The sequence below is a fragment of the Marmota flaviventris genome, chromosome 1 (assembly GCF_047511675.1).
Source record: "Marmota flaviventris isolate mMarFla1 chromosome 1, mMarFla1.hap1, whole genome shotgun sequence".
NCBI classification, from domain to species: Eukaryota; Metazoa; Chordata; class Mammalia; order Rodentia; family Sciuridae; genus Marmota; species Marmota flaviventris.
Window position 1 is genome coordinate 114963753 of NC_092498.1, and position 12730 is coordinate 114976482.

The 12730-nt window shown below is 59.2% G+C and overlaps 1 protein-coding gene across 1 annotated transcript in view; it reads left to right on the forward strand.

Annotated features, from left to right (window-relative positions):
- Positions 1-979: 979 nt before the first annotated feature.
- Positions 980-12730, forward strand: part of Mn1 (MN1 proto-oncogene, transcriptional regulator) — a 39709-nt gene continuing 27958 nt past the window's right edge. The window contains exon 1 of the mRNA XM_027955866.2: positions 980-4738. Within this exon, the coding sequence (XP_027811667.2) occupies positions 1003-4738 (3736 nt within the window). The 5' untranslated portion in view covers positions 980-1002. The remainder of the gene's footprint in view (positions 4739-12730) is intronic.

The window sequence follows — 12730 nt, forward strand, 5'->3', positions numbered from 1 at the left end:
CCGCGTACGCCCCCCTTCCCCGGGTCCGAGGGGGACTCGCGGAGCACCTCGGCGCGGCGGCAGGGAACCGGAGCTTCGGAGCCACCCAACCCTTGGCCTCTGTACTCGCCCGAGCTTGCAGCGGGACGCGGAGACTCCCGCGAACTCAGACACCGAACGGCGGAGGGCAGAAGCAGCGGGCGGCGGACGTGGCCAAGCGGCGGCGCGCTGGGGCGCAGCGCACCCGCCGCCGGGCAAGGGAGCCGCGCCTTTCCCCCGACCCTCCGCTCCAATCCCGGCGCCCGCCGCCTCCCCAGCCCCGCCGCTTCCTCGGCTCGGGGGCCGGTACCGACGATGCCGAGCGGAGCCTCTAGACCTCCGACCCGCTGAAGAAGCAGCAGCCGTTCGCCCGGGGCCGGCGGGGACTGTGCGAGCGGATCGTGCTCGGCCGAGGCTCGGGCTGCCGGGCGCAGGGACTCCGGGGGGAGGGGGGAGGGCCTCTCTGTCGGTGCCCCCACGCCAGCCGCGGCTTTTAAGGGTCTCCCTCCCGGCCCTTAGCAGCTCCACGCGGACTCCGGGAGGCTGCGGGCTGCGTCCTGGGGCTCCCCCACCGACCCGATCGGACTTAAGAAGGTGATTGCTCGGCTTTCCCAACCCCCTTCCCGCCCCGTCTCCCCCACTTAACTTTTTGTCTACGTTCGCCCGCGGCCCGGTCCCCTCCCCGCAAACCCACCCGCGGCTGTGCCAACCGCCTGGGGCATGGGCCCCCCAACGCGGCTCCTGGAGGCCCCGCGGCCTCGCAAGATGTGAGAGGCCCGCCCCGGGCAGATCCAGAGCTTCGGGAGAGGAGCTGAGAGCCCCCAGCCTCCCCACGCCTGGCGGGGTGGCGGTGCGCGCTGCTCCCCCGCGGTGCCGAGCGTCCCGGAGCGCCCAATCCTGGGCTGGAACGAGTAGCTGGCCGGAGGCGCGCCGCGGAGAGCAAGCTGTCATGCCCTATTGATCCCCCCTTGCCCCCCGCCAAGTATGTTTGGGCTGGACCAATTCGAGCCCCAGATCAACAGCAGGAACGCTGGCCAGGGCGAGAGGAACTTTAACGAGACCGGACTGAGCATGAATGCCCACTTTAAAGCTCCTGCTTTTCACACGGGGGGGCCCCCTGGCCCCGTGGACCCTGCCATGAGCGCGCTGGGCGAGCCCCCGATCTTGGGCATGAACATGGAGCCATACGGTTTCCACGCGCGGGGCCACTCGGAGTTGCACGCAGGGGGGCTGCAGGCGCAGCCCGTGCACGGCTTCTTCGGCGGTCAGCAGCCTCACCATGGTCACCCGGGAGGCCACCACCCCCACCAGCATCACCCCCACTTCGGGGGCAACTTCGGCGGCCCGGACCCGGGGGCCTCGTGCCTGCACGGGGGTCGCCTGCTTGGCTACGGAGGCGCGGCCGGCGGCCTGGGCAGCCAGCCGCCCTTCGCTGAGGGCTATGAGCACATGGCGGAGAGCCAGGGGCCGGAGAGCTTCGGCCCGCAGCGACCTGGAAACCTCCCGGACTTCCACAGTTCAGGTGCCTCGGGCCACGCCGTGCCTGCCCCATGCCTGCCGCTGGACCAGAGCCCTAACCGGGCCGCATCTTTCCACGGCCTGCCCGCCTCCAGCGGCTCCGATTCCCACAGTCTGGAGCCCCGGAGGGTGACGAACCAAGGAACCGTCGACTCCCTGGAATACAATTACGCGGGCGAGGCGCCCTCGGGACATTTTGACATGTTTTCGCCCTCCGACTCCGAGGGGCAGCTGCCTCATTATGCAGCGGGTCGTCAGGTTCCCGGGGGCGCTTTCCCGGCTGCCTCGGCGATGCCCAGAGCCGCGGGCATGGTGGGCTTGTCCAAAATGCACGCCCAGCCACCGCAGCCGCCACCGCAGCCGCCACCGCAGCAGCAACAGCAGCATGGCGTGTTCTTCGAGAGGTTTGGCGGGGCCCGGAAGATGCCTGTGGGTCTGGAGCCCGGGGTAGGCTCTAGGCACCCGTTAATGCAGCCTCCCCAGCAGGCCCCGCCACCCCCCCAGCAGCAGCCCCCGCAGCAACCGCAACAGCAGCAGCAGCCTCCGCCACCCGGGCTTCTGGTCCGACAAAATTCCTGCCCGCCTGCTCTCCCGCGGCCCCAGCAGGGCGAGGCTGGCACGCCCAGCGGAGGCCTGCAGGACGGGGGTCCCATGCTGCCCAGCCAGCACGCGCAGTTCGAGTATCCCATCCACCGGCTGGAGAACCGGAGCATGCACCCTTATTCCGAGCCTGTTTTCAACATGCAGCATCCCCCTCCGCAGCAGGCGCCCAACCAGCGGCTGCAGCATTTCGACGCGCCCCACTACATCAACATGGCCAAGAGGCCGCGCTTCGACTTCCCAGGCAGCGCAGGAGTGGACCGCTGTGCTTCGTGGAATGGTAGCATGCACAACGGCGCTCTGGAAAACCACCTCTCGCCCTCCGCCTACCCGGGCCTCCCCGGCGAGTTCACCCCTCCTGTGCCCGACAGCTTCCCCTCCGGGCCTCCCTTGCAGCACCCAGCCCCCCCGGACCACCAGTCCCTGCAGCAGCAGCAGCAGCAGCAGCAACAGCAACAGCAACAGCAGCAGCAGCAACAGCGCCAAAATGCGGCCCTCATGATTAAACAGATGGCTTCGCGGAATCAGCAGCAGCGGCTGCGCCAACCCAGCCTGGCCCAGCTAGGCCACCCAGGGGACGTGGGCCAGGGTGGCCTAGTCCACGGCGGTCCGGTGGGTGGCTTGGCTCAGCCGAACTTTGAGCGCGAAGGCGGCAGCGCGGGTACGGGGCGCCTGGGCACCTTTGAGCAGCAGGCGCCGCACTTGGCACAGGAGAGCGCGTGGTTCCCAGGCCCACACCCGCCGCCAGGAGACCTGCTGCCCCGCAGGATGGGTGGTTCCGGCCTGCCCACTGACTGTGGTCCGCATGACCCCAGCCTGGCGCCTCCCCCTCCGCCCGGGGGCTCTGGCGTGTTGTTCCGGGGCCCTCTGCAGGAGCCGCTGAGGATGCCCGGGGAGGGCCACGTGCCGGCGCTGTCCTCGCCGGGCCTCCAGTTCGGGGGCAGCCTGGCTGGCCTGGGCCAGTTGCAGTCGCCTGGGGCCGGGGTGGGGCTGCCCAGCGCTCCCTCGGATCGCCGGCCCCCGCCGCCGGACTTCGCTGCGCCAGCCCTTGGGGGCCAGCCGGGCTTTCCGTTTGGCCCAGGGAGCCGGCAGGCCACTCCGCACAGCGGTCCGGGCGTGAACTCACCCCCAAACGCAGGCGGGGGCGGCGGCAGCTCTGGCGGCGGCGGCGGGGGCGCTTACCCGCAGCAGCCGGATTTCCAGCCCAGCCAGCGCACCTCGGCCAGCAAGCTGGGCGCGCTCTCTTTGGGCTCCTTCAATAAACCCAGCTCCAAGGACAACCTGTTTGGCCAAAGCTGCCTGGCTGCGCTCTCCACGGCTTGCCAGAACATGATCGCCAGCCTCGGGGCCCCCAACCTCAACGTGACCTTCAACAAGAAGAACCCACCCGAGGGCAAGAGGAAACTGAGCCAGAACGAGGCCGATGGCACGGCTGTGGCCGGCAACCCGGGCTCGGATTACTTCCCGGGGGGGACTGCTCCTGGGGCCCCAGGACCCGGAGGCCCATCGGGGACCAGTAGCAGCGGCTCCAAAGCCTCGGGGCCGCCAAACCCGCCCAGCCAGGGGGACGGCACCAGCCTCTCTCCCAACTACACCCTAGAATCAACGTCGGGGAACGACGGCAAGCCGGTCCCCGGGGGAGGTGGCCGGGGACGGGGTCGCAGAAAAAGGGACAGTGGTCACGTGAGTCCTGGGACCTTCTTCGACAAGTACTCAGCGGCTCCGGACAGCGGGGGCGCGCCTGGGGTGAGCCCAGGACAGCAGCAGGCTCCAGGCGCGGCCGTCGGGGGAAGCTCTGTGAGCGACACGCGCGGGGCGCCCACGCCCCACGAGAAGGCACTTACGTCGCCGTCGTGGGGGAAGGGGGCGGAGTTGCTTCTGGGGGACCAGCAGGACCTCATGGCGTCCCTGGACGGTGGGGCCAAATCGGACGGTAGTTCACCGCACGTGGGTGAGTTCGCCTCGGATGAGGTGAGCACGAGCTATGCCAACGAGGACGAAGTGTCGTCCAGTTCCGACAACCCCCCGGCCCTGGCCAAAGCCAGCAGGAGTCCCCTGGTGACCGGCTCGCCCAAACTCCCTCCTCGAGGGGTGGGCGCTGGGGAACACGGACCCAAGGCGCCCCCGCCCCCACTCGGCCTGGGTATCATGTCTACCTCTTCCTCGACCCCCGACAGCTACGGCGGGGGCACTGGCCATCCGGGCACGCCGGGCCTGGAGCAGGTCCGGACCCCCACGAGCAGCAGCGGTGCGCCCCCACCCGACGAGATCCACCCCCTGGAGATCCTCCAGGCGCAGATCCAGCTACAGAGGCAGCAGTTCAGCATCTCCGAGGACCAGCCCCTGGGGCTTAAGGGTGGCAAGAAGGGCGAGTGTGCCGTCGGGGCCTCAGGTGGGCAGAATGGAGACAGCGAGCTGGGCAGCTGCTGCTCCGAGGCCGTCAAGAGCGCCATGAGCACCATCGACCTGGACTCACTGATGGCAGAGCACAGCGCCACCTGGTACATGCCAGCTGAAAAGACCCTGGTGGACGGCGCGGACGAGGATAAGACGCTGGCGCCCTGGGAGAAGGCCAAACCCCAGAACCCCAACAGCAAAGAAGGTATATGCGCACGCGCTCCCTCTCCTTTCCGGGTGACCCGCCCCATCCGCTGGGCAGGCCTTAGCCCCCGCCCCTCGGGTCCCTCAGGGCTTGGAGGGCGCAGGGCCCAACTCAGAGCTGGGCACCCCTCCTTTGGTTATATCAAGAGCCATGGGGACGCCCACCACCAGGTGCTGCCAGGTAGATTCTGTCTCCGCAAGATGGTAAGAACTTAGATGTCACCCTCTGGGGAAATCTTTGTAGAGTCACATGCACTAACCCTCTGCCCCCAGCCCCCCACTTCTAGTTGGGCCATCGTGCAGTGCTCAGAGAAGCAGGCCACTTCTTTTTCACACCAAGACCCCCCATTCACCCTCCACGTTCAGGCTGGTGTCCCTTCTTAGGAGTTGTGTGTGTCCCCTTTCCTGGCAGGACACCTGGAAAGTTCTGTTTGGGCCTCCCCACCTTTTCCTAGTTAGCCAGCCTCGGCTCTCAGGTGACGGCATCTTCACAGAAAAAGTTGCCAACCTTGGTGTCGGGCAGCGTCACGCAGAGACAAGGCCTCGCTGGACATCAGCTCCTAAATGAATAGCTGTTTTGTCCTCTTCTTAAGTATCAGAGTTTCACTAGAAAACAGCCCAAACCTGGAGACCTGGCCGGCTGCAGGAGGCAGGCCACCTCCCCAGGAGACCTCTCCTTGACATCTGACAGCAGTGTCCTGGGGCTGGGGTGAGGGTCTGCTTGGCAGAGACCAGACCCTTCCATTAGGAAATCATTTGTGGATGGGGATATGTATATATATTCCTAAGACACAAAGGACCCGCGTTTGTCAATATCTCGCTTGGCTTTGGTGACAGATGTCCGGTCCCACTTCTCCTTAGCATTCTAAGCACCCCTCTCACCAGGCCTGGAGGCCTTAAGGTGGGAGGGGCGGGGGCTGGCCCTTGGAGCCCTGTTCCCGCTAAAGTAGTAGCAGTTCTTTCAGCCTAAAGATGCCCGGGCCATAATAGGTCTCCATTTTATTTTAATGAGGCTTTATTAGAAAAATAGAGCTAGTAGTTTCTTAAAATTAGGTAACACCAGCCTCCTCCTCCTTCTCCTCCTCCTCCTCCTCCTTCTTTTTATTTTTTTACCTTTTTTCTTTGAAGCCCTGGTTGAATTCCTTGGGTTTCACAGGGTAGAGTATTTCCATGGTGTCAGGAGCTGGTGACTCAGTGCTGTCCTTTAAAACAAGGTGCCCTGATCCTTGGTCTGGCTGGGAGTTTTTTTCCCTTCTCCTTCCTTAGCCCATGTCCCCATGTCCGGCCATCTCTTGCCCCTGGGTTTTGGGTGAGGGTCAGTTTGGAAAGGGGGGCGGGGACAGGAGTGGGTCCCAGAGCGTGGTGGTCAGAACTGGGGATTTGGAGGCGCCCATGGCGGAGGACGACGTCCCCCCTAGGTCTTCCCGTTCCTGAATGAGGAGGCCCTGGCTTGCTTTTCTCTTTGTTCCCATCCCTGCCCAGCCTGGGACGCAGGGACGCGCGCTCTCATTTGAAGCCTGGTGTTTAGCATGCAGGGCAGACGCTGCGGCCGCCGGGCATGGGCATTCCGCAGGCTGCTCCCAGGCAGGGCCCTAAATTGGTTAGCTGGGGACCCTGGGCCCTTTTTTTTTCCCCCTTTCCCCCCTTTTAAAATGGAGTTGGACACGGCATCCTGCTGGCCGCACCCCCTCCCCCTTTTCTCTTTTATTTTCTTGTACACAACATCTCGATCTGGCCCGATCGATAGCTGGTTAGCACAAATCTCAGCCCTGTCACTTCTACCTGGCCTGGCCTGGCCGCCCCTCCCCCTTGCTGTTCCCCCACCCTTCAGTAATTAGGAACACATTGGTCAAAATGGGTGAGAAAAGTTAAAAAAAACACACACACCACAGTCACCCAATTTAGAGAATTAGTAAAGAAAACCAGTGGCACTTCCCATCTCTAGTAAAGGGCCCTACTAGGTGGAGAAGTCTGTGGTGGCTTCAATGAGATTTTTTTATTTTTAGCGGCTCTCCCCGCCCATCCGCTGCCATCCCTTCCTTCACTGGGAAGGGGCTGAGAGGCAGCCTGGGAAGGAAGAAATGTCACTAGAGAATGTTTTGTTTTGTTTGCTTCATTATCATAGATGAGAAAAAATATTTGGGGGGAACATACTCTGGTCCCCTTCGGCTGGAGGGTCCCCTCTGGGCGGCCCGAGGCCCTCCCCTGTGTTTGAGAAGACAGGGGGCTTCCTCAGGGACCCGCGGGGCTGGCCGCCTTCTAGGCCTGGCGGGGACACCCACTTGACCTCCTTTGTTTTCTCTGCAACGTGGGAAGGTTTTCCTGGAGAAGGCAGGGGGCTGAGGCTCTTGGCGCTCCTGTGGCCTTGGGGCTGCTAGTTGAGGCGTTATAAGGTACCTGCCTCCCCGGCTGCTCCTTCCTGCTAGTAAATAAGGATGATTAAACTTTTCATTATGATAACACCCTCCAGTCCCATCTGCACACGGCGTATAAATAGGTGCGTTGAGCTTTCCACAGGCCCGAGTCCCTAGACTGAAAATCAAGAGTGAAGTGTGCCACTTTGAAATAGAGTCAGGGAAAAAAAAATTAAAGCAAAAAACCATTCTGCTTTTCCTTAATCAATGTGCCCCGGGTCCCCTTAGCCAGTGTCTCTGCGTCTACCTTGTCCGGGTTCCAGGCCAGCAAGCCCTCTGCTTGCCCTCCCACCCCCTTGGAAGCAGAGCCCGTTTTTGTAATGATATTTTATTTTGTCACACCGTAAAACACGCCAGTACTAATGTGATTAAATATTAACACCGTTTCTGAAATTCCCCGCTCCGAAGACAAAATACTAGTCGGTATTTAACAAAATGATCCATGCTCGGATTGGAGGAACGAATCGTTGTTCAGAACTGTACAGGACGTGTAGCCACGGGGACGTGCCCGGAGTGTCTTATGGGCTTGTGATGTCCTTCGCAGGGGAAGAAACTTGATTGGCAAGTTGTAGGTCTGGAAGTGTCTGAGCCAGAATCGCGTGTGATTTCATGATTTCTTAAACCAGGGGAGCAAGCCTCTCGGAATCCGCCTCCCCTGACTTCCTCCCCGACCCACCCGACAACTTTTATATAATGAGACTCTACATCGGATCCTGAGGTGGCACAAAGTTGGGGTGGGGGAAGGGTGAGATGATCCTGGGGGGAAGAAACTAGCCTGAGTTTGGACCTGTTCAACAGGGGGGATGTGAACTGAAGAATGCTTTGCAGGATCCACCACCTGTCTTGGTGAGGGGGGGGTGTGTGGCTCTGGAGGGAATTCCAGAAGAGAGAAAGAAAAATCAGGGTAGAATAGAGATCGTGGATATGAAGTTGGAAAAAATGATGCTTTTCAAAACTCTGAGCTAAACGTCTGCACTCATTCCTGCCAGACCCCCTTTCAGTTGGGAGTCCTCCGTCTTCAGACCCAGGGCGGCCTAGAAGGGTCCTTCCCACACACTGACACCGGAGTCATGTCAGGGTCTGCTCTCCGTCCCTGATCTGGCCCTTTTTGGAAGTACGATGTTTTTCCAGAGATGTGGGAGAAAATTTTTGGAATGTCATGCTTCTCTCCCAGCGTTCCAGAAGGAACAGAGTCAGGCAGGCCTGAGAAAGACGAGGCGGGCCGTGAATTTCTTCCAATGTGGGGCAGGGAGGGTAGAGGTCCCAGCCTCCCAGCCCAGAGCTGTTTTTCTGAGTCCTCCCCCCCCCATCCTCCCCACACCAGGCAGAGAATTTTTAAGGCTCACATTCTCAAACTTGCTTGGGAGGAGCCAGGGACACCAGAGTCCCAGCTTCCCGGGAGATCACCCAGCCGCAGGCCTTCCTGTGACTTTTGTGCCTCTGGAAGATGTAACCCAAAACTTCGCAGGTGTTAATCAGGGCTGATGTAAACAGATAGGGGCTCCCTTTGTGCAGCTGACTTGGGGAGCCGCTCCCTGGCTCGCCCTCGGCCATCCCACTACTGTTCCTTGGTGCTTATTCAATATTTCATGGCTGACATAAACCTGTCTTCTTGATCCGCCTCCCGACATAAAACCCCAACCCAGAATACATCTGCGATTCTATATTTCTACTAAATATTAATAAAGGACAACGATGTTTTAAGGGGCTGAAGCTTAGCGGGGTTGAACTTCTCGTGGTTTCTGCTACTGAAATTTTCTGCCTGTTTGGATTTTCAGTATCCACCACTTTCTCCTGGGCCATACGTGCCTGGACATTCTCCTCCCTCGACCGACAGACAACTTTTCGTAGACGGCCAGTCTTTCTCGGGATAGCTTCCTCTCCTATAAATTTCATTTCGATTTCTTGGGAGGGCCCCTCCAGACCGGAAGCAGGAGACTGTTGGAATGTTCTCCTATTTTATTGAGGGATCTAGGAAAGACGCGTGGGTTGGTTAATCTAATTTCGCTCTCTAGCAATGAAATTCTATGATTCCTGATATGATTTTAGTTTGCCTGACAGAGGTATTTAAATTTCCACAAAGAATCTTAATAGGTCCTGAAAATAGGGTTCTTCTTGCCAAGAAGTTACTCGATACCCTCCGCTGATAGAAAATAGACATCTTTAATAAACAGCCCGGGAGGGCCAGGTGAAACTGGAGGAGGCCCGGTCTTCCCACCGTGGCAGGGCAGAGTCGCTGGGATTTCACGGGATCTCCTAAACTCGCTCTGTGCCGCAAAATTGAGCAAACCACTGGTGGCCCCTTTCTCTCCACTTGAGTGACAATGACGTTGGATTGTGTTCCTTGCTCAGGGGAGCGATCTGCGTTACCGAAAGTGTTTAGGAGATAAATGCTCTCAGTCAGGAATACTGTATTTACCTCTGTTTGGTTAATTTTAGAGATTAAAAGGCTGAAGCTTTATATAATAGGATCAAGTATCTGGGGAACATGTGAGGACAGGCAGGCCTTCCCGGCACATCGCATCGGGAAAACTCCAAATCCCCCCACGGCGAGGGGTCCTCCATTTATTGGGGGACCCCCGTCATGGGTCTGGGTACCTTCTGTCCTTTTCTGGACCCCCACCCCCACACCCTGTCTCTGTTCCACCACGGTTTTGGGTCTGCAGGGGCTGAGGAGCCCGGCTTCCTCATCTGCACCCAAGTCAGGGGTTGGCCTTGCTGGGGATCCTGTTTGTGTTAGGACGGTGTCTATTTTTAGGTGCGTCCCGGGTGGACAGATTTGAGCGTGGGATTTGGTGGCTTGAGGTGGAGATGTTGACTGTATACGCGGGTGTGATGGAGAAGAGGGACATTCCGAGGACACTTGGCAAGTTTCCCCGCCTTCTCACTCACACGAGAGCCAAGCAAAGTGGTCTGGGGGCTGGCTTGAGAGAGTGTGGCCCAGGAGGGTGACAGGTCAGGGGTCAGCAGGGAAGAACAGGGCCCTGAGCAGTTTAGTAGGTGAAGGACCCCCCCCCCCCACCCCCTGGTCCCACCCCAGCACCCCACGTGGGCCCGGCCAAGTGTATTTCCATCAGATCTGAAGTCACTCTTCAACTTCACCCTTAATCTGCTTTCCCAAAGGTGACCGGGGAAGCCAGCTAGCCCTCCAGTCTCAATGGCCTTAGCTGACAGTTTCTGATTCTGCAAAAGACTGAATGAGCGCAAGTCCTAAAAATAGAGGGAGGATTTTGAAGATCCTAATTACAAAATCTCGGCCTCCCGAGCTGCGGGCGACTTTGATCTGGGGTATTTCGGGAGCAGACGCCCGCTCCCCCTCGCTGGGTTTTGTGCCCGAGCGTGCGTGGGGCTGGTGGAAGTGTCTGTGGCTGGGATCAGCCACGCTCGTTTCCCCGCAAGGGCAGGAATCTCTGGGAACCGGTGGTCCCCACCCCCAGCCTCCCCCCGGTTGTGGGAAGCCGCTTCTCACTTATGGAAATGCCTCTCTTGTATTGTGATCTTTTGGTAGCAATGACAACGCTGGGCTTTGGAATTAGTCATGGCCCTGCCTGCGGGGACCCTCCGTGTCCTGATGCACAGAAGCCCAGCCTGCATTCCCTAGCTCCGTGCCACTCAGGGTCCCCGAGAAGCCACACATGGGATTTGAAGGAGAAGCTGGTTCTGGGCTCCTGGCTCATGTCCTGGCCCAGTGTGGAAGTGGCCCAGTAATTTTCATTTCCTACATCTGCAGAGAACATGCAGCTGAGATGCAACCTCACTGGGGGCCTGTGGCTCCAGAGGCTGTGGGAGAGCTGATAGTTAGTGAGCAAACCCCAAACTTATTTTGTGTCCAGGATTGAAAAGCAAACTTAAGTTTTTTGTTTTTGGTGTGGGGGGTTACCAGAGGTCGAACTCAGGGGCACTCAGCCACTGAGCCCCATCCCCAGCCCTATTTTGTATTTTATTTAGAGACAGGGCCTAACTGAGTTGCTCAGGGCCTCGCTGTGCTGAGGCTGGCTTTGAACTCGTGATCCTCCTGCCTCAGCCTCCTGAGCCGCTGGGATGACAGGCGTGCACCCCTGCGCCCATGTAAACTTAAGTTTGATCTACCTGGGTGTGTGTGGAGGGTTTTTGAAGGACATGGGTGTGATGGTCAGGGCCTGCTTTGTTTCCTGGCCTGAATTTTAATCAGCGGCCTCAGGAAGTGGAGTCGGCTTCCAGAACACTGCCCAGGAGGGGACCCGGCCACAGTTTCCCCAGGTCTTTCAGGGCACGTTTCTAGGGGTTCCCACTGTGGGCCTCACAAGGCTATCTTGGAGTCACACGGTGGATACCTGGTGAGTGACACTCTGGCACACAGCACCCCAAGTTCCCGCTCTCCCTCTTGGCTGAGAAGGCTGTGAGTCCGCATAATCACTGCTTCCTCGCAAAGCCGATCAGAGAGCGAACTTTATGGCAACCGCGTGCGAGGCCGTCCACGATTTATACATCATCGGGGGACCCAGACGCCCTTTAAACCTGAGGCAATTGAATTTAACAGTTCGGAGTTTCTTAGCACATTCCTGCCGGCTCTCTCTGGAGGTCCCAGAAGGGGCATCTTACATGGAATGAATTGGTCCAAAAGAAGGAAGGGGGAGAAAACCAAAACCACCAATAAATGTCTCCATACAACCTCCCGTCGCGGGGCGGGAAGCAGGTTTGACGTTCTTGTCTTACAAGCTCCGACGCCCAGCGCACTCCTGTGACCCCGCTTTCCCTAGAGTTGGTGGGATCAGCCGTGTGAATCGAAGCCTCTGTGTTCTTTCCCATCTCTTGACTGCTCTGTGGAAGGTTCTGGAACCCTCTCAAAATGCCTGCTCCTGGGGTTCTGGTCCCTCTGTTGCCTGGGTTTCCCAGGGTGCAGTCTGGGCTTGCTGGCCTTTGGTTCGAGTGACTCAGGTGTAGCAGAAAAGTGTTTGAGGAAATGGTCCCCTTGGGTGAAGGGGTGCTGGGTACTCGGCACCCCGAGGGTCTTTGTCAGGCTGGGTGTTTCAGAGACATGGGGAGGGGGGAGAACCACGGCCTGTTTTCTCTTCCACGTCTCAAAAACCCGCCGCAGTCCTTAGACACCCGACGCCACGGCTGCCTTCATTGGACACTAACTTGGTGGCATCCCTGTAGCTTTCTTAAATTTTTTTTAAAAAAATGTCCTGCTTCCTGTTCCAGGGGCCTGTCCTGTGACCACCAAGTGGCCCTCCGATGCTTTCAATCGTGAAGATCTAAAATTACTTTTTCCTCCTCCGTGTGAGACAACTCTTTAAAAAGAGCCTTTGAACGCTAAGTTTTCATTTGTCCGGCACAAGAGGTTCCCAACTTTAAGGACAAATGACACCATCTGGGGCCTTTCTGACTTCCCTGGCTTTGGGTGGTGTGACCGGGAAGTGGGTCTGTCCCGCCTTGAGGGCCCTGTGCCTGTCTGGCTTTCCTGGTTGGATTTGGGAGCCCCTGGAACGTGAGGTGACAGCTAATGAGTGAACCTCTCTCTCTCTCTCTCACACACACACACACACACACACACACACACACACAGCTCATCCAGGCAGCAGGGCCGGGTGAGATGT